This window comes from Achroia grisella, unplaced genomic scaffold (genome assembly GCF_030625045.1).
Source record: "Achroia grisella isolate CSIRO2021 unplaced genomic scaffold, CSIRO_AGI_Agris_v1 utg1086, whole genome shotgun sequence".
NCBI classification, from domain to species: Eukaryota; Metazoa; Arthropoda; class Insecta; order Lepidoptera; family Pyralidae; genus Achroia; species Achroia grisella.
In genome coordinates this window covers 976,842-997,865 of record NW_026712572.1, presented here as the reverse complement: position 1 = coordinate 997,865, position 21,024 = coordinate 976,842, and the positions used below count along the sequence as shown (strand labels likewise).

Here is a 21,024-nt window from a genome sequence, read left to right as displayed (position 1 = left end):
TGTATATATATTCATATATATCTAAATTTATTATATTATTTTGTATTGTGTTATGTTATATGTGTATACATATAACATAATACAATACAAAATAATGGTAAATGGTAACAATATTGGAAGAAATGTTATATATATAAGTATTTATATATATAACATTTCTTCTAATATTGTTACCATCGTTACACCTCTACCAGACGCAAATCTAATCACTTCTCTCCATCCTAAGGTTGCCTGGAAGAGATCGCTTTTTAGCGATAAGGCCGCCCATTGTTACGTCTTTGTCTTGTTTGTTTTTTTTTTTATTATAAAAAATACAAATCATAGAAAATACAATTATAATATATATAATTGTATTTTCTGTGAGAGGAACAATGAAGAGTTTCATTCATTATATTGGATATGAGACGACGCATCAATTAGTAACTTCTTACCTCAATATCCTTAACTGTAGGCGGTAAATCCACTTCCATCTTCTTCAATATGGCGACAATCCGCTCTAACGACATAGAGAAGCCCACAGAACTACTCTTCAACTGTTCATTTTGGTCCTTTTCCGTTCTAGCCACCTCCCAGAACTCATCAACTAGTGCGTCATATCTATAAATATTAATGGAGACATGTGTCATGTGATATTATTCATATATATAATATATAGACGTCGGATGATTATGAGAATTATTAATATAGTTAAACGGGTTTTAACACCACTAAATTTATTGTCATGACCTTTATTTACCATTAGCTGTACTCGCGACTTCGTCCGCGTGGTATTTAACTTTTTTTTTAAAATAAAAGTAGTCTAAGTTATTCTTTATTACATCAGCTACTTGCCAAAAAAAGTCCTGCCAAATTGGTCCAGCCATTTCAGAGATTAGTTGGAACAGACAGACAGTAAGATTGTAAAAAATGATATTTTGGTGTATGTATCGTATTTATATTCATATGCATGTATTATAGTAAAAAATGACTATTTCAATATTACAAACAGACACACCAATTTTATTTATATGTATAGATATAATCTTTCGATGTATAAATAAAATATCTATACATATAAAATAAATTTTTTACTATAATATATGCATATGAATATAAATACGATACATACACCAAAATATAATTTTTTACAATATTTGTCTGTCTGTTAACAGTTATATTCAGTTCAACGGGTTTCAACACCACTAATTTATGGTCACGACCTTTATTTACCATAAAATTATTCATGTTAAAAACCTTTTTAACCAAATCAATAATGTGTACTAAACACTAAAAATGACATAGGAATGATCAGTTAGAAACCTAAAATATTTTTTTTACAGTACTCAATTATTCTACAGTACTCGTTAATACTACTAAATGTTATTCAGGCACGGTCCATGAAAACGGAAAACCAATTTTATGCAGGATATATCATCAGACACCTTTCACAATCATATTACGGTATGGTACGGTAGGTATATATGAAAATCTTTCTTACCTGCCCCCGGCTGCTATGAGGTCGCCAGAAAGCTGTTTGGCGTTTGGCTTATGTTCCCACTGACGTATGACGCTCATTTGCCAGAACACGCCGTTGTGCTGCATCGCGTTGTACGCCAGGAACGGAGCGACCGTCATGGGGCACTAGTAATGATATTAAGAAAATTGTTTATGGTTTAGTTCACATCTGGAGACAATGATTACAATGGCTCATGTGTTGTCTTAGGACGTAATGGACGAAGTAAGTGCAGTCCAGATCTGTGTGTCCAACTTCAGCCAGGACGACATCGCACACCTTAATTCCTATGGTCGCGAGATCGATTCTGGCATGATACAAATTTGTATGTATCGGTATGCGTGTTTTTTAAGAATATTATGTGTGTATTTATAGAAAAATTGACGCTACGAACATCAACACGCGCCGTGGGGCATTGAAATACGGTAAACCAGAGTTATTTAAACATGGTAACCACAGCGTAACTCCGCTGCTTCAGTTTAAAAACGGACTGAACATTGATGATGTGGACAAAAGAAGAGGCGCACAAACAGGGGCAATGAATCATGTGGCATTAAAAAACATTATTACATTACGCCACCAGGACATTGTCGATTATATGTACCAAGAGTAACCTGACATTGAGGGTGACGCAGCTGAAGTCGAGTCACAACGCGAGTTTCAAAGCGTTTGTGGCCCTGGTCCCCACCGAATTGCTGCCCACCTTCATGAAAGTAAAAGGTGTGGTGTATCGGCGCTACCGTGGCAGATTGCCATCTTCAGCCGTGATCACACAGACAATATTATTGTATTAGTTTTTAAATATTATATTATATGTATGTTAGTCTATAATATGGGCCTAGTTGCCTGAAATAAATGAATAAATAAAATAAAAAAAAAAATGCATTTGAGACTCACAAAAAATCAAATAAAAATAAATGGATTTGAGAACAAAATAACGAAAATTTAGTACACTTACCTCGCAGCCCAAAGCTTTAGCGTTGACATAAACAGTCTCCAACTCCTCTAACGCCTGGTTGATCTTCTTACTCCACTTTGCGCTCTTCAATTTACTATCATACACGATTTCCTTCAACTCACTGAACGGTACATCAGCTTCCATTAGGCGGAGCAGGTTCGTCTTATCTCTAGATGATATACATAGCGACTCTAGATGTGTTTGCAGTTGTAATCTTGTAATACGGCCTGTAATTTTAATAATATTTAATGATAAACATAAAACAATGTCTATTTTATAGAAAGTTTGCTTTTGTTTAAATTACATTTCTGACCCTGAGCATTATGTATAAAAGATCTGGTTGTTCCCTTCATTCATACATAATTTAAGAGCTGTGCTCTTGTCAGTGAAGCTCCCGCCACTTTCCACGATCTTCTACCTGACTGTTCCCTTATATCTTTTAAATTAAGCAACGGATTTTAATGCAGTTTTAAGTAGTTTATAGAGTGGTTCAAGAGGAAGGCTTATATGTATAATATATGCGTATTATAGTACAGAACAAGCCGAGAATTTCTGAGATTTGTAATGCATTCGTGCGAAATTGAATCTCGTCGCTAATTTAATAGAAATAGAAATAATCTTTATTCAAATAAACTCAATACAAACACTTTTGAATGGTCATATTTTTTTATTCTACCACTCATTCGGAACGCAGACTCATCACAAGAAGAATGAGCACGAAACTTGTGTGTTGCTCTTTTGAATAAAAGTCATTTTATATAAATAATTACACAATAACAAGTAAGAGGCATTCGATAATCAAAATAGAAATCAGATAATATAGTTAGTGCTAGTAATTTTAAGTTTTTTCTACTAATAATAATAAAGTTTCAATATTAACTCACCTAAACCAACTTGTACTAGAACGGGATATATATCAGCGTGCTTATCCAGCGGAACCCCACAAGAAAGCAGTAGGGTTTGCAGAAGCAGAGCGTGGTTCAGTTGCAGGGTGACTTTTAGATTACACTCCGAGGCAGCCCTACTCGCCACAACGAGTAGTTCTGCATCAGCCACAACGATACAGAGAAAATTGAGTTCTGCATCATTATACCTATTTAGGATTGTAAATGTATCCATAGAGAGTGACCAAATAAAGAAAAAATATTTAAGAATCTCACCCGAATAGATAAAATATTTAAAAATATTTAAGAATCTCACCAAAAGAGTCGTTCTAGAAAAATGACGAATTTCCATACAAACTTTCATTCCCTAATACAGAGAAACATATTTATTTATATTTAATCACAAGCGTAAAAATAAGTTTTAAGCTACTAGTGGTTTTCTCAGAGCATGAGTGATTTTGGCATGCGAGATGGAGTTATTATCCCATTTATTATATAATATTAGTAAGGATTGTCAGAACAATGATCGTATAAAAGAATATATTTAAAAAACCGTATGAAAAGTACGTACCCATCCACACTGATAAATTTCCGGCTTTATATCATTAGTAAGTTTAGTTATTCTTTAAATTCTATATTTACAATACATTACCTCTTTGTGGGGTGACAATATCGAATGCACACTCGACAATCTCTCGGGGATGGAACCCCGCCACGTGTTTCTCTCTGTATATCCTATCCACTACGTAACGACGCATATATTTAGTGGCAGAATATGCCGTGTGTCTGTAACAATATCATTGAATTATATCCATATTCTTGGGGAAAGTTCTCATGGACACCCGCCGGCTTTGGGGGAGCTTGGAGAGCTTATGGGGACCCATGGGGCAGTAGCCATTTAGGTACTGCCTAGGGGGCAAAGACTAGGAATGTGGCCTGATGATCTTATTGCTAACAATGTCAGGTTGACCTCCAAGCGGTTCTCCTGGAAACAATCGTGATAAATTCTTGGTGAATTTGTCACGATTGGCTAACAGACATAACTTTATGTTTATTTTATCATCCTCCACTGATGCCCCGCCAGCGTAAACCGTGCAGGCGGGTGCAATATTCCATTATCACCCATTAAAAAATCGGTACTGCCGGACTCTTATCGGATAAAAATCCTAAGGTGTTCCTTCTCTTCATTTTTTGTCAGGGCTACGGGAATACGCGAGCAGTCTCATCAGGAGTCAGCAGCCCCGACGGCGATGGTCAACCAATGCAGACCTCTTCACATTTTTTTTATTGCTTCAAATGAGAGATACGTTGGTAATCAAATGATATAAATGTTTATTTACAAAACCTGGTACTCCCCCTGTGGGGCTCGACTAGTCGGCCCAAAGGAGTCAAGCAATCAAAAACCGACTTTATTGTAGAAACACTGGACTTTCTTACACATCAGCTAAATATTAAAAAAAATACAGCTAATATTTTTTGGTCCATAAAAAAAAACAGAATAGTTACCTTGCAAATGGTAGCCTCAAATCGTGTGGTAAATGGCAGACGGTACCACTGGCTGTCATCACTGCGACCGCTTTGGGGTGCTGTTCCCAACTTTTGGCTCGGGGGGTGAGCAGCGGGGGTGAGAACTCAGTCGCGCCGTGGCTATGGAACACCTGATAAGAAATTAAATTTATACTAATAATCATATGACGACGTCGGGGCCTAATGGTTGACATATACTTAGACATACAATCTAGGTCGTGAGTTTAAATCTGGCTCAGTACGAAACATACCTTCACCACTCGTGTTTCTCCCTGTCCAGCTAAATCTACTAGAGCAGCTTTAGATACACGTTTTAGTCTAAAAACTACTGTACTTATAGACAGACCGAGAACTTAGAAGATTGTAGAGAGATTTTGCTGGTATATCTCCCGTTTCGACTCCGACCGCACATAAATTAAACAGTTATTTTTAGTTATATAGTTTATAACTTCGAATATGTTTATACGCACAATAAAAAAGGTAATAATGGCTTTTACGCGACACATTTTTTCACGCGGTATTAGTAGAACTCGCGATTTAGCGCGGAAATCATCGTGCGTATTCATGAGTGAATAATTATTAATTATTACAAAAAGACGCTACAACAGTGTATGTTTTTAGATTAAAGGCCCGCGGGAATTCACGACGCATGTGATCTTTATCATTCTCTTCGTCTACATTTACGTGCACATTCTTTCCCGTGCGGAAGCCGATTCGTGCGTGAAAGAGCGTATGTATAAAGCTAATGTAAATAATAATACATAAATACCGGTATCGTACCTTTATAACGTTGCCCTTGACGACGGAGAGCAGATCGTTGGGCCTGGTGCGCATGTCCTTGTGGTAGGTGTAGTCCTCGGCCGGCGACGGGCGCTGGTGGAGGCAGGCGGCCACCAGGCGCTGGTAGTTCCGCGCGCGCTCGCTCAGTGCGTGCGACACCAGGCCGGCCAGCGCGCCCTCAGGCACCGCTCGGGGCACGTGGCTGCTCCCCAGCAGTTCAGCACACGTGGGGCGCTCGCGGGGGTCGTGTCTTAACAGCCACCTGGACCACACGCATACAATTTATACAAAGTCTGAATAATATTTACAAGACAGAATGTATATATGTATAGTGTGATAAACCCGCACGTCTATAATTTTCTTTTTACTGAGTAATGGGGGCTGCCTGAAGACCAGCGCTGTATAGGTGCACCTCATTGAGGGTGTGCTTATATCAGCAACAGCTGAGGGAGCTCCTGTTGCAAATTTTGTATGTTTTTTCTTTGTTTTTTAATTTGTGTATTCTCTGTAACTCATTTAAAGTTTTAACTATATATTTAAGAGATAGACATTGTACGGAGCTGTTTGCATAACACGCTGGGAATAACACGCATTTCCATTGAAGAATAATATAAAGCAGTAAGGATATGGCAGGACAACTTAGTTCTCAGGAATGACATGTGTGATAATAAGCAAATTCTATCACAACGCTATATGTAGCGCTGTACATAAATAGGTGTTCTTAAATTGGCGCATCATTGATAGTATTATCTCATAACGGAATCATAAATTTTTAGTTACTTCAACACAAAAAATACTGTAATAATAAATAAATAAATAAATATCTAAATTCTCCATAATTTTATTTAAAAATTAATGTAGATTTTTTTATTTTGCTTATTTTTTTTTTATACTACTATGGTGGCAAACAAGCATACGGCCCATCTGATGGTAAATGGTTACCGTAGCCTATGGACGCCTGAAGCACCAGGGGTGTCACGTGCGCGTTGCCGACCCTGGCCAATATATGCCAATTATATATGCCAAGTTCATTTGAAAAGAATAAGAGACAAGTTTCTTTTCAGTTCTTAGCCCGATAATACTCGTGATGGTAGATTTCAGCTCTTCTTAATAATAATAGACTGTAATACCTAGATGAATAAAAGTATTTTGATTTAATTTAAGATTCTTATGACAGCTAATTGAGCTAATGACTATCATAATGACGTCACGTCAGCTTTAAAAAAACATATCATAATCGGTTCAATCGTTTACGAGCTACGATGCCACCGATAGACATATTAACAAGTCAGAATTGTAACAGCTCTCTTTTTAGGTTTAAAAAATCTATATAAAAGGGCTATTTTTATAACTTACCGAATAACATATATCTGCTTTGTGTTTTCATCAGTTTTAAAATCATTTGGCATCAATATATCTTTGGTGCGGAGGTTGTTGAGCACTTTCGCCCTCTCCATGCCGGTACTCAGTGGGGGATGAAACATCTCAAATAGGATGATCCCAAGCGAGTATATATCGACTTTCTGGTTATATATACCTTTTCCTGTGGATTGTAGAAGTTCCGGAGCTAAATAAAGGGCTGTTCCGACCTGGTGAATTAATAAAGATATAACAATATTAAGACTTATATAACTACTTGGCTTCACATGGATACATTTTATTTTTCTCGGTTTATTCTATAATATAACACGCATATATTATACATATAAATCGCTCTATCTATTGCTGACAAACTGTATTACAATCCGTTGCGTAATTTAAAACATATAGGCGCGAACAATAACACCTGCGACTTTGTTTTATACTATGTAAAGATAAACATACATTATACATATACATCCATAGGCTACGGTGACCATTTACCATTAGATGGGCAATATGCTTGTTTGCTACCATTGTAGTATAAAAAAAATGTAGAAATATTATTATATCTACATTTTTTTTATACTTTTTTTATACTACATTTATTGTATAAAACCAGACTGTAGAAAGTCACTTGCGTGGGTACCTCAGTCCCCAGTATTCAATCACCAAGCATATTGCTTTATAAGCTATGCTTGATTGTTACAGATTAGGCAGTGAAATTCCAGTATAGGAGGCATCTTAGTCCTCTCGAATGACAATGCATAAGTTACAACGTGATGTCCGTAGTGCTATTCATGTATATAAGGTGTAGCACATTGCTGTACGATCGATGGTCTCGGGTTCGATTCCTCGCACGGCACACACATTTGTATTCATGAGTATGATTGTTTTTATCGCTCTGGGTTTTCTATGTATATTACGTATGTATTTAAAAATAAATCTATGTATTTGCATCAGTTATCTAGTACCCATAACACAAGCTTTAGCTAGCTTAATTTGGGTCTAGATGGCGCTGTGAGAATTGTCCTGAGAATATTATTGTTATTATTACCACTTAAGATCAGGTGGGCTGTAAGCTTGGCCATTGCAATTACGTAAAACAAAGTTTTGTATCAAAAATTAGAAATAAATACAAACGTACTTGTCCAGTCAAGGAACCTCTTATTTCTTCTGGTTTAGCTTGTTCTGTAAAAAAGAATAGAAATCAGATACATTATATATGTACTAGTGAACTGCCCCGGTTTCGTTTGACTGCAATTATTGTGGGAATGCATAATTTTCATTTTGTAAAATAAATGTTGTTCGTTGATAATAAATACTCTTTCTGATGTAAAAGAAAATAAAATCTTAATTATCTGTGAGTTCATTACAAAGTAAAAATCATTTAGTCATGTATTCTAATTGCATAAGCAAGATATAATTTTTACCACTATCCCTAAACACCCTTTTCAGCTAGCTACTTCAGTTAATATGTAGCAATAAACTCGGACGCAACAAGAACAAGTATTTAGATAAATAATATACCAGTTATTATTTATCTTAAAACTTGTTCTGGTTTTTAAAAACAGTTATTAAATAAAATATCATAGAGTTCAAGGAATGTCTATTTAATATTTAAAAAAAAAATCTAATAATCATAAAAATCTTGTAATGTGATAATAATAACAACTAAACTTTAATCTATGTAATATCAGTTTAGAGAAGGAAATCGCTATACTTGTATTGTTATCATATTTAAAAGGTCACTTGACAAGAGTTAGAACTAGTTTATTTAACTATATTTTAATATTATTAAACATTTCAAACAGAATGTACCTATATTTGACGAATAAATTAAATATTTATTGAGTTACAAAAATAATAAGACATTTTTAGGAGATCTAAAATAACTAACTTACCGTCAACTGGCAACCCCGTAAACGCTTTCGTCGCCAGACCAAAATCTCCAATCTTGACGTGGTCGTTTGAGTCCAAGAATATATTTACTGGCTTTAAATCTCTGTGTATCATGCCTCTTTGATGAACGTGGGCCAAACCTTCTACAATCTCTCTGAACAGCCTCCACGCTCGTATGTGTTCCTGGTACAAACAGTTGTCTATTGCTTGTCGTAGTGTATGTTTCTCGCAGAACTCCATTTGGATATAGAGTACTTGGTTCAAACGGATGGATTGCGGCCTAGGGGTGTCAGGTAGAGCTTCCGAGGGTATGGTCTCGGATTTATTGTCTGAATCTCCGGCGAATTCTATACTGCTACTGGATTCGTCTTCAGGGCTGAAACACAATGAACCTATTGCATTAAGCTATTCCAAGCTTTTCCTGCCAGCGTAAGCCCCCGTGCGCCTTCCCCAGGGAAGAAGGAGAAGAGTTGGTTCTATAATGGAACCTATAGAGATGGGGCCCGCTGTTACAGTAGGCCAACGCCGTCCGAGTCACGGTAGACTAACATCTATTCCAAGACTCCAGCAATTACCTTTGGATGAGTGACATCTTGTAGTTTTTAGTGAGTAGAAGTCTCAGTGATGGCGTTAATATCAACGACATTAATAATAAAGTAAAGTTTAAAAACAACTAATGTTACCTCATCTTAAAGAGTGGGAGCTGTTCGTCATCGTCCACGTCTTCCTCGCTGTCGGACGAGATCCGTTTGGGTCCAGTCCCTTCGCACATGGACCACTCCAGCTTGACCTCTTGTCCCAGTTTAGCCACCACACCCTCGAGGCTATCACCGGGTTTCTTCCTTAGAACAAAACCAGTGGAGTTTACAAGCAATCTTATATGTTTCTGAGTTCACAAGTTTTTTTAACAATAGTTAAAAAAACTTGTAAAATGTATAGATAATATATTTATATTTGCGTGAAAGTATACTGTTAGAAAGGATCCGGTAAGAATCTTTTTTTAAAAAAAGATTATATCTAAATGAAGACAGTTTAATTATTTTGGTATACAATAATAATGGGTCGAAGGAGAGTCGGGCCTTCCTGCAAGACGGACCGATGACATGCAAGATGACCATGACGAACGACAGAAGATGGTCGGGAGTGGATGGATGGATCTCCACATGATGGAAGGCTGAAATGGTGATGATGAATAATAATGGAAGTAAGGAAGTTCTTCGGATGAGAATAGATGCTGAACTGGAGATTGGTCCAATGGGTGTCTTGACGTTGGTAGTGCTTACTCAACATTGGATATTAGGTTCGACATAAGTACTAATCCTTGTTCATGGGGTGTAACAGGAGGTACATGCAAAAGTAGCTATTGTTTGCAGTCCTACCTCGTTGGTGTTTTAACGACGCTATAACTGGAAGACTCATCACCATCGTCCACGGCGGTGATGGACTCGATCCACGCGTTGTAATAACGGACCACGTTCTCGTGGTTCAATCGGGACAGTAGTTTCACTTCCCGTGTTATTTTCCTGTTTAACTGCACGTTCTCTGGGTTTAATTTAACCCGTTTTAATGCGTAGAAACCACCATCTAATTTGTTCTTCACCTGAAAACAGTCGAATATGTTGTTAATTTATTTATTGTTTGTGCTTTGCTCTACAGGTATTCTATTTTAGAGGCTAATTGCGGTTTACCTTTAAGACATCTCCGAAGGCACCTTGGCCGAGCCACGCGAGTTCTTCAAACTCGTCCATAAGCCGAGAGTGACCGTTGGTAACTGGGATTATATTACGGACCTTTAGCACTGCTTCATCATCCTACAAAAGAACAATACACGTTGTTTATTTATCTATCATACCTGCTGTATGTTGTTACCTGTTTTACCACTAGATGGCGTTATTATTTTTATAGTTCAGGCTACTAAAGGCCTATGATATAAATACTTTATATGAAATAATAATAGAATATAAATATGAATTGTATCTGTGGTCACGGCACTTACGATGGCAATAAGAGAAAGGAGTTGATAGTAATGTGGACTAATAACTCCATTGCTAGTAATGTACCATGTCAGGCTGACCTCCACGTAGTTACCCTGGACACCATTGTGATAAATTCATGGTGAATTTACCAAGGTGGGCCAACTGACCTGATCTCATGCTCATCTTATCATCTCCACTGGTGACCCGCCAGCGTAAACCATTCGCGCAGACGAGTGCATGAATCAATTTTCACCCATCTATACATATAAATAAAATTGGAGTGTCTGTTTGTAATATTGAAATAACCGTTTTTTACTACATGCATATGAATATAAATACGGTACATTCACCAAAATAACATTTTTTACAATTTTTATCTGTCTGTCTGTTTGTTCCGACTAATCTCTGAAATGACTGGACCGATTTTAACGGGACTTTTATTGGCAGGTAGCTGATGTAATAAGGAGTAAGTTAGGCTATTTTTATTTTAGAAAAATAAAGTAAAATTCCACGCGGAAAAGTCGAGGGTGCAGCTAGTAAGAAATTTGCTAGCTGCGATTGCTTACGACTATTTACGAATATACATTTATAGAAATAATATGTATTTTTTTCGTAGTCTAGAAACATACGCATCAACTACTATAAAATAAAGATTACATCAGATCCACTTCCAGCGTCACCGGTCTGCTTGTTGCTTGGTTGTTTGGTGGGAGCATCGACCAGGAACGCATGACTGACTAGCTTCTCAGCTGACCATTGCGAATCTTCTGTGATACATCTGAGATGAATTAAAAAAAAAAGTGAACTTTTATAATACAATAAACAGTCATGTAAATCTGTTAAAAATTCTTGTAAATGTTAAGTACACACAAAAAAGTATCTAGTAATCTAGTAATCTAAAGTAAGATTATTAATTCCAGTCAGTAAAATGACATTTCCAGTATTGCAGGTTTTTAGTCCCAAATAAATAGTGATGAGGTACAATGGAGTTTTAACAATTAAAAGTTAGCCGAGATTAGATTTTTTTATTCAATATCAAATTGCCTTTATATAAATAAAAATACTAGTGTTAATTCCTCTGAATCTCTTTATACATTTTTTCCCAGCATATTTAAATGTTTAATACGGTATGTATTAAATATTTAACAATAAAAGAAATGCTTTGATACTTTTTTTTTTTTGGACTACTCTAATGCTGTTGGCCGCAGCTGGCCTTTACAGCTTCACCAGACGTTAGGGGCGAGTGCAGATGGCACTCCAAACCCGCGGACGGACTTATGGAGCGGCTGAAGGCCAACTCATGCACGACGAATACGACTTTAGTCTGAGGGCACCACTAGGGGTTCGAACCTCGGCTCAGGCCGTCGTAATTTCGATCCCCGTTTGAATTGGACGGGGGATCGATCGGAGGGGATACTAATAAAATAAAGCATGACTAAATGTCTAAGTCCATTGATTGCTGAACATCACTATTGTAGCGGGTCACCCATTTTTGTATCAGTGACAGTTGCACTTGTCATTTTACTGACTGGAATTAATAATCGTACTTTAGTTCAACTTTTCTCTTTTTTAACAGATGATCCGTCCATCAGTCACGGCTGTTTCAACAATAATGGAATTTGGATTTTTTTATACAATTTGATGTTATTGTGAAATCCATTTTATTAGCTAATTTGCGCAAATAGTCTGCATCACACTTACTTAATACTCAATATTATATTTTAGAGATGTGTCAACTCGAGTTAACTCGAGTTGAATTCTGCCAACTTGAGTTGGAGGAATTCTACTGGTAAATGAACGAATCAAGTGAAAGAGCTAGAGCATGATTCGGTCGTTGAACCGACAATGACATGAAGATTTCCGATCATTTCATATCATACAATTTTCACTCGTCACAAATGTCTCAATATTGATTTTAGGTTGTTATAATTTTATTTCTCATATTCGTCCGGTTATGTTATCAATAAAATAATCAAATTAGCGGTTGTCAGTTGTCATTTGTGTGTAATTTTTAAATATTTTTTTTATACTATGTAGGTGTCAAACAAGTATACGCCCCATCAGATGGTAAAAGGGTACCGTAGCTTATTATACCGTAATATATTTTTATAAATACTGGGACTTAAGAGGAAATTCCTTGTTTTTTTATAATCACCAGTGAGTAGAAGTGTATAATGTAAAAATTGCTCGCATTCATTTTAAATATGTAGGACACAAGCTCGTTATTGAATTATAATACTACTCGCCCACTATGGTTCGGTAAAGCTTTCAAGGCTAGCTGCGGCCAAAAACATTAGAATTGTTTGAAAAATTAAAAAAAAAACTAGTAATTTCAGGTAACTCGAGTTAATTTTATTAAGAGTTAGCACATCTCTATTATATTTTGCCAATTTGCGTAATATACGTAATATGTTTTTAAATTGCCCAATTCACGTTATATCTTTTTAAATATAGTGTTTTTTATTTTTATAGTCTATTTATTATTCCGATGTATAAGCTATATTACTGTAAAATTTCATTAAAATTCATGCAATAGTTTTTGCGTGAAAGAGTAACAAACATCCATTCATCCATACTCACAAACTTCTGCATTTATAATATTAGTGTTTGATTTATATTATTTTGCTCAATTCCACTCCATGTGAGATCACTATGTGAAGCTTTTGAAATGTGGTGTTGGAAAGATGGAAAGAATTAGCTGGAAAGATAAAGTAAGAACCTCCACGCCCTTCAGCCAGTAGCCTCCATCATGCCATGTTAGTGAGGACCATCATGAAATAGTCAGATTACTACTGGTCCATATATAGTCGACAATGACTTGCTCCTTTGATAGCGTAATGTAATCGCGATATTAGTGAATTAGTGTGAAAGATCGACTTATATCTTCATAGACTTTCGAGCTAAGAATGATGGATGAGATAATACTAACTTGGAGAAGAAGTCTTTAGCGGCACTGGGCAGTTCTGGAGGTATTTCATGGGAATTCCTTTCTTGGGCTATCATGGATAGCAACAGCTGTGCAGCGGCGTATATATCCTGTGCTTGAGATTGACTGTAAAAAAACATAATACTGATTACAAATAGAAATAGAAATATTCTTTATTCAAATAAACTTGCACATGCAATCACTATATTTCACACATTAGAAAAGCCTCTTAAACTACATATAAAATAGAAACAGTAGAACTTCACACTGCATATTTTGGGCAAAAGGGGCTGACTCAGCTGATGTTGTAAGTGTAACGATTACGGGGATTTTCAATCAGTCTCTCTTATTTTATCTATATATCTAAATATATATATAACTCAAAGGTGACTGACATAGTGATCTATCAACGCACAGCCCAAACCACTGGACGGATCGGGCTGAAATTTGGCATGCAGGTAGATGTTATGACGTAGGCATCCGCTAAGAAAGGATTTTGATTAATGTACGATGTATGAAACTGTGTCAATTTTAAACCGATCGCGCTGAGACTTTGCATGCATAAATCTACTATGACGTAGGCATCCCGTAAGAACCCCTAAGAGGATAAATTACCGCGAGCGAAGCCGCGGGCAAAAGCTAGTAAAATATAAAATGTATGTATCGTGATATGATTGATCATAAGAGGGGAGTGTTACTACACTATCATCAATGATTTGATAAATATCATGTTTATATTTGTTGATGATTGTGTGTGTGATGTGATTATTTGCCAAATTTCTACCTCTCAAGGCTCAAGTTATTAATGTACGGCCTTATAGACTTAAGGCAACTTACCTTTCACAATAATTCTCGCCTTCTAGCATTTCAGCGAGTCTCAAGTCAAGACCAGCGCCGACCAACTTAACCGCACCGAGATCGTCCAAGTATACGTTCTCACACCTTACATCTCTATGTAACACGTTAACACTATGCAACTCTGTCAACGCACTGAACACTCCAAGCCCTATATGCCTCACTAACTTCAATACTTCATACTTATCACTACATTTACACTTCTCTATTAAATACTTTAATGAACTGCCTAATATATAATTCCTAAATATATACACAGATTGCGTTGGTGTCCGTTTGTTCTCTTTAAACATTTCCATGGCGATATATGGCACTAATGAGGAGTGTTGTAATCGACACATCGATTTTAAATCCTGCCGGAGTAGCTCCATTTGTCGGGTGCGAGTTTGGAACTCGGATGCTGCTGGTATGGACCACTTCTTGCAGATGAGATGTTCACCAGAGTCCTCGATGGCCAAGTAAGTTGTGGCCCCGTTTGAGGAGTGACCTGATTATTAAAAATAAATAAATATTGTATTAACTCGGCCTCGGTGGTCTAGCGGTTCAGCTCACCGCTTTTCCCTCCGATGGTCGCGGGTTCGATTCCTCGCACGGTACAAATATTTGTATTCATGAGTATGATTGTTTGTATCGGTCTGGATGTTTTCTATGTATAATATGTATTTATTAAAAAAAAATGTATCCATGTATTTATATCAGTTTTCTAGTACCCATAACACAACCTCTGCTTAGCTTGGGACTAGATGGCGCTGTGTGAATTGTCCTGAAATATTATTATTATTTCTTAAACTTCAAAAAAAATCTCATCTCCCCTCTTAAGGAGAGGAGATGGCAACTTACCCCCGGCAGAAGCACAGTCGGCCGGGGTTATTATTATTGATGATACTGTCCTAGCCATTCCGACTACGGCGAGCGCTTTAATAACTCCTACGCTTTTCATGTGCTCGCAAGTGACTAGCATATCCAACAGCGCACATTTAAGGCATGTTGAGATATTATTCATACAAATATAATTTAATAGTAATAAAACAATATTTATAGAAAACTAGTCGCCCCGGCTTCACACGGGTGTACATATATTATACATATAAACCATCCTCTTGAATCACTCTATTTGTTAAAAAAATCCGCTTCAAAATCCGATGCGTAGTTTTAAAGATTAAGCCCTATGTATATAGGACGGAGAGACAGTGACAGCGACTTTGTTTTATACTATTGTCTACGCATCAATCAATCAATCGTTAATTAATCGGCCAATCGCGGGTAACCTGCGAATGAGCAAGAGGCGGGGACTCGCGGATGGATGGGTGACCGTTGAGTCATTCCGATTCGACAATCAGATTCGACGTCACGTAGCCTATTTTCTTTTCCATAATTTAAAATATCAATGTCATACTTCTATTAGCATAATAAATTAATTTTATAATCTTTAAAATACAAAATTCATTGAAGAGCACATAAAATTCCTGTGGAAAACCTGACCAGAGCAAACATCACAAACAACTATGTAAAGATCACGACATAAGGTTAAAAATATATTGATAAAATAAATATAGCTGACCCGTTATTAGGCTTTTTGAATGGCCGCCCGGGCGCTCCACACCGGCGCCCCCGGGCGCCCCCCTGATCGATCCCCCGTCCAATTCAAACGGGGATTGAAATTACGACGGCCTGAGCCGAGGTTCGAACCCCTAGTGGTGCCCTCAGACTAATGTCGTATCCGTCAGGCAGGAGTTGGCCTTCAGCCGCTCCATAAGTCCTTCCGCGGGTTTGGAGAGCCATCTGCACTCGCCCCCTAACGTCCGGTGAAGCCAGGCCAGCTGCGGCCAACAGCATTAGAGTAGTCCGAAAATATAAAAAAAAAAGCTTTTTGAATGCACTAAACCCAGCATTCCCTACTAGGGGTATAGGTAACAAAATACTTAAAATTACTTACCTAAGCATTTCCCAATATACACTTTATTGTTCTTCCTCTGTGATATTTTAAGTGTCTGCAAGATATCTAGATTGCAAGTGCAACTGATATTCACGGAGCGATCACGCGGCACTTTCTTTACAGGAGACACGTTACTGTCCGCGTAACTAAAATCAGATAATTATTTATTTATTTATATAGATTCACATTTACATATTTACTACACTACAATCTTATATATAAAATTCTCGTGTCACAGTTTTCGTTCCCATACTCCTCCGAAACGGCTTGACCGATTCTCATGAAATTTTGTGAGCGTATTGAGTAGGTCTGAGAATCGGCCAACATCTATTTTCATCCCCCTTAATGTTAGGGGTAGTCCACCCCTAATTTTTTTTTATTTTAAGGCAAAACAACGTTTGCCGTTACAGCTAGTTTTATATATATTTCTATTATCTGTAGTCCCAAACTAGGTTAGGCCTGTATCATGGGGGCTGGGAGCGCGGATCCCAAAAATTTGCAGTATGTACACTTCAGTTGACTATTTTACAATTAGGTAGATTAATTATTTTATGGTGAATTATTTTACAATTAAAGTACTATATAATTCCAAATACAAGAATTAGTGATTCAAAGATATTACTACTATATTATAAGTGTTACTGTTGGGTGAATATATACATTATATATATACATGCTATATATACTTCCCTTATAATTTATTTTTAATTTTTTATACTTTATTATACTTTAATTTTTTTTCTGGCTTACCTAAACTGTAATACTAACAATAATAAAATTTATTTATTCCATTCCATTATTAGTATACACTATTTTTTTAACAATGATCATCTTGTATATTCATAAAATATACATAAAATATTCATATTAAGTTAAATTAATAATAATTATAGTGAAGTTCGGTTGTTGCATACGTCGAAGGAAAAAAAATACCCACTAATTTAATTGTAAGTCTTTTTATACTTTGTATTATTATAATTTAAAGGGAAAGAGCACAATTTATCTACATTTATTTCGTTATTCAGTTAAAACGTTTATTTAGATTATCAATTTATCAAATATAACTTGTATATAATATACCTAGGAGAATTTATTCACAATTTTAACACTTAAACTGTATAGTAAGGTTCAGCTGCTGTTCTCGTTGTAATACTTAGCTTCTTTTAGAAATAGCTCACTTCACTCTCCCTAGTAACTATTTATATTCTTAATAATGTCACTATCTACCCGTTCCACAACTGCGCGGCAGACAGAGATGAAGCTTAAAGTGGCCCTACAAGAACTTCAGGCATCCAAAGATCTCAGTGACAAGTTGATCAGGGAGAGAGAGAGTGAAGAAGAAATTTTAAAAATTATAAATAAAAATACACAATTAAAATCTGAATTGTCAGAACTTTATAATAGTCATCAGGAAGTTATTGAGCAGCGGGATCAGCTTCAAGAACTATTAAGTAGCTTTCACCAATGTAGTGATACACATGAGCAAGCCTTGAGGCGTATCACTGAGTTGGAGCTTGAGTTAAAGCAGGCATATCTTAAAATTAATGATCTTGACACAAAATTTGAATCTCAACAAAGTAATGAGATTAGTAATTTATATGATGAGCTTATTAGTGTCGACTGTATGCCTCCTTCTACTTCAGTTCCATGCAGCCATCCAGTTGTGATTGACCTTACTAGCGACACATCACAGGGCAACTATAATAATAACATATGTATGTTGAGTCATAATAAATTAAAAAAATATTTAAAATTAAAAAAGTTTATAACTAAGACTCGGAGTATATTATATAAACGTTCCAAAAATGGTCAGTTGCTGAAAAAAACTAGTTTAAACAATTTAAAATTGCATGATTATATTAATAAGTATAATAATAAGCTAGTGGAAAGCCAAAAGTTATATGACATGGATACAAGTTACCTAACTTCAAAAATAAAGAGTTTAGAATCATAGCTTCATGATTTAAATAACAAGTATACTATCTCACAAAAACAAATCCAGGAGCATATTTTAGCAATGGATGATTTGATTGATGTCAGTAAATACAATGCTGACCGTTTTGAGTCATTAACTAAACATTGTACATGTGATCATTCAACTTTGCCAAATAATAATTCAGTTTCAACTGTGCAGATAAATGAAGTTCAGGGGATTTGTGTCAGTGACTATACTCCTAAAAGTAGCACAATGGTGTTTTCTGACAGAATAGGCTGTAATTTTGGGTCTATATTGAAGTATCATCTTAAGGGTGATGTATTAAATTACTGTATGCCAGGGGCATCATTTGCACAAATTATTAACAAAATTAAATCTACTAAAATGAATAAAATGACCACAGTTGTGTTATTTTTTGGTAATAGTATTAAATTAAATAGACAGGATATAATTAAAGGTATTCAATATTTGTTACAATTGAATGTATATAAGATTGTATTGTGCGCTCTTCCTTATACAAGTAGCCATTATCATAAAAAAATTAACAATAAGGTACATTACCTTAATAATTTATTACATACATTGACATGTCGTCATAGTGACGTTTTTACATTTTTTGACACTAATAGTTTTATTAGTGATTTTTATTTGACAAAAGATACAATGTATCTTTCTAAATCTTCTAAGAATAAAATAGCCACTTTAGTGGCTTATAATATTGACTTCATGAACAGTTTACATGGTAAACTTCAATATAAAAATTGTGACATAACAAATGATTCTATTAATTTTTGTTTAAATAGTGATATAAGTAATTTGACTGCAGATTTAAACTGCTAACAAAGACAAAGGGAAAGCAATTAGAATTGGTAATTGTTCATCAGAACATACAAAGTTTTCCCGGCAGTGAATTAATTATACAATTATTTTTGGAAAAATACAATATTGACATTATCTGTTTCACTGAACATTGGCTTAAAGAAAGCAATATGATGTTCAGTTTAAATAATTATAATGTTGTCAGCTGCTTCAATAGAAAGTCAGTTAACAGAGGTGGGTCTATGATAATTGCAAGAAATAATATTAAAGTAAAGGAACGTGCTGACATTGTTAGACTTTCTATTGAGTGTTGTACAGAAATCTCATGTATAGAACTAGATAATTATATACTTATATGTGTTTATAGGCCTCCTAATAGTGATTATAATGTATTTGAAGAGGTGATGGAGGATATATTAAAAAAAGTATTTTATAGCAGTAAAAAAATCATTGTGTGTGGTGATTTTAACGTTGATATTCTTTGTGATACACCCACATGTACAAAAATTATTAGTTTATTTCAGTCTTTTAATTTGAGTAATGTCTTTCAGGAACCCACTCGTGTAACCGCTACGACTGCTACTTGTCTTGACAATGTTTTTTGTAACTGTGAGTATATTGAAAAATTAATAATAAATAAACTTCCTTCGGATCACTGTGGTCAAGTTGTTAAGTTTAGTAATCAGACTAAAAAAAATACCAATAATAAAAGATCAAAAAGACAAATAAATGCTTACAATATTAATAAATACAAAAGCACGGTTAAATATAAATTAGACTTAGAGTTACAATCTGTCAGTCTTAATAATCCTGATATTCTTTACACCAAGTTAATTAGTCTTTTGTCAAAAGAATACCAGAATATTTTCAAGAAAAGAGAATATTCTGTAAAATCTAGATTTACAGAATGGGCAACAGTAGGAATACTTAAAAGTAGAAACATTTTATTTGATTTATATGATCAAAAAAAATATAGATTTGATGACAAATTTACAACTTATGTGAGAAATTACTCTAAAATTTTCAAACAAGTTTGTATTGCAGCTAAATCTAATTTTATAAATAAACAAATTAATCAGTCCTCTGACAAAATTAAGACCATCTGGGGAATTATAAACAAAGAAACTGGACGGTCTGAAAAAGCCTGCAATCAATTCTCATTAAATTATGACAATAAGTTAATAACAGCAACAAAAGATATAGTTCATATTTTTCAAGATTTTTTTGCTAATATTCCGATTGATATTACATCTTCTCTAGACTCATCTCCAATTCGAGCAAAAACATTACTGGAGGCTAATGTCAGCCCTTGCTCTTTAACATTTAAATTTTCACATGTCAGCCCTTTTCATGTCATAAAAATATTCAAACAGTTAAATTTAAAAAATACGGAAGATCTCTGGGACATGTCAGTTAAAGTAGTTAGTACATTCATAGATATTGTTGCTCCTTATCTAGCTACTATTTTCAATAAATGTGTTGATAATGGCGTGTTTCCTCAATTAATGAAATTTAGCAAATTAATTCCACTCTTTAAATCTGGAGATAGATTTGAGCTAGGCAACTATAGACCAATTTCTATTTTGCCAGTTCTAAGTAAAGTATTTGAAAAGATTATGTTTAACCAAATGTTAAAATACTTCAGGGATAACGGACTGCTTCACAGTCAGCAAT

The 21,024-nt window shown here is 35.3% G+C and overlaps 1 protein-coding gene across 1 annotated transcript in view; it reads right to left on the bottom strand.

Annotated features, from left to right (window-relative positions):
• LOC131843557 (eIF-2-alpha kinase GCN2) overlaps positions 1-21,024 on the bottom strand; it is a 30,864-nt gene that overhangs the window by 3,816 nt on the left and 6,024 nt on the right. The window contains exons 6-22 of the mRNA XM_059192234.1: positions 16,596-16,741; positions 14,642-15,146; positions 13,808-13,930; positions 11,536-11,656; positions 10,591-10,713; positions 10,282-10,502; positions 9,586-9,744; positions 8,905-9,278; positions 8,148-8,191; positions 6,998-7,230; positions 5,642-5,903; positions 4,841-4,992; positions 3,987-4,120; positions 3,335-3,529; positions 2,451-2,677; positions 1,478-1,620; positions 432-597 (exon numbers count right to left, since the gene is read on the bottom strand). Coding sequence (XP_059048217.1) covers positions 432-597; positions 1,478-1,620; positions 2,451-2,677; positions 3,335-3,529; positions 3,987-4,120; positions 4,841-4,992; positions 5,642-5,903; positions 6,998-7,230; positions 8,148-8,191; positions 8,905-9,278; positions 9,586-9,744; positions 10,282-10,502; positions 10,591-10,713; positions 11,536-11,656; positions 13,808-13,930; positions 14,642-15,146; positions 16,596-16,741 — 3,328 coding nt within the window. The remainder of the gene's footprint in view (positions 1-431; positions 598-1,477; positions 1,621-2,450; positions 2,678-3,334; positions 3,530-3,986; positions 4,121-4,840; positions 4,993-5,641; positions 5,904-6,997; positions 7,231-8,147; positions 8,192-8,904; positions 9,279-9,585; positions 9,745-10,281; positions 10,503-10,590; positions 10,714-11,535; positions 11,657-13,807; positions 13,931-14,641; positions 15,147-16,595; positions 16,742-21,024) is intronic.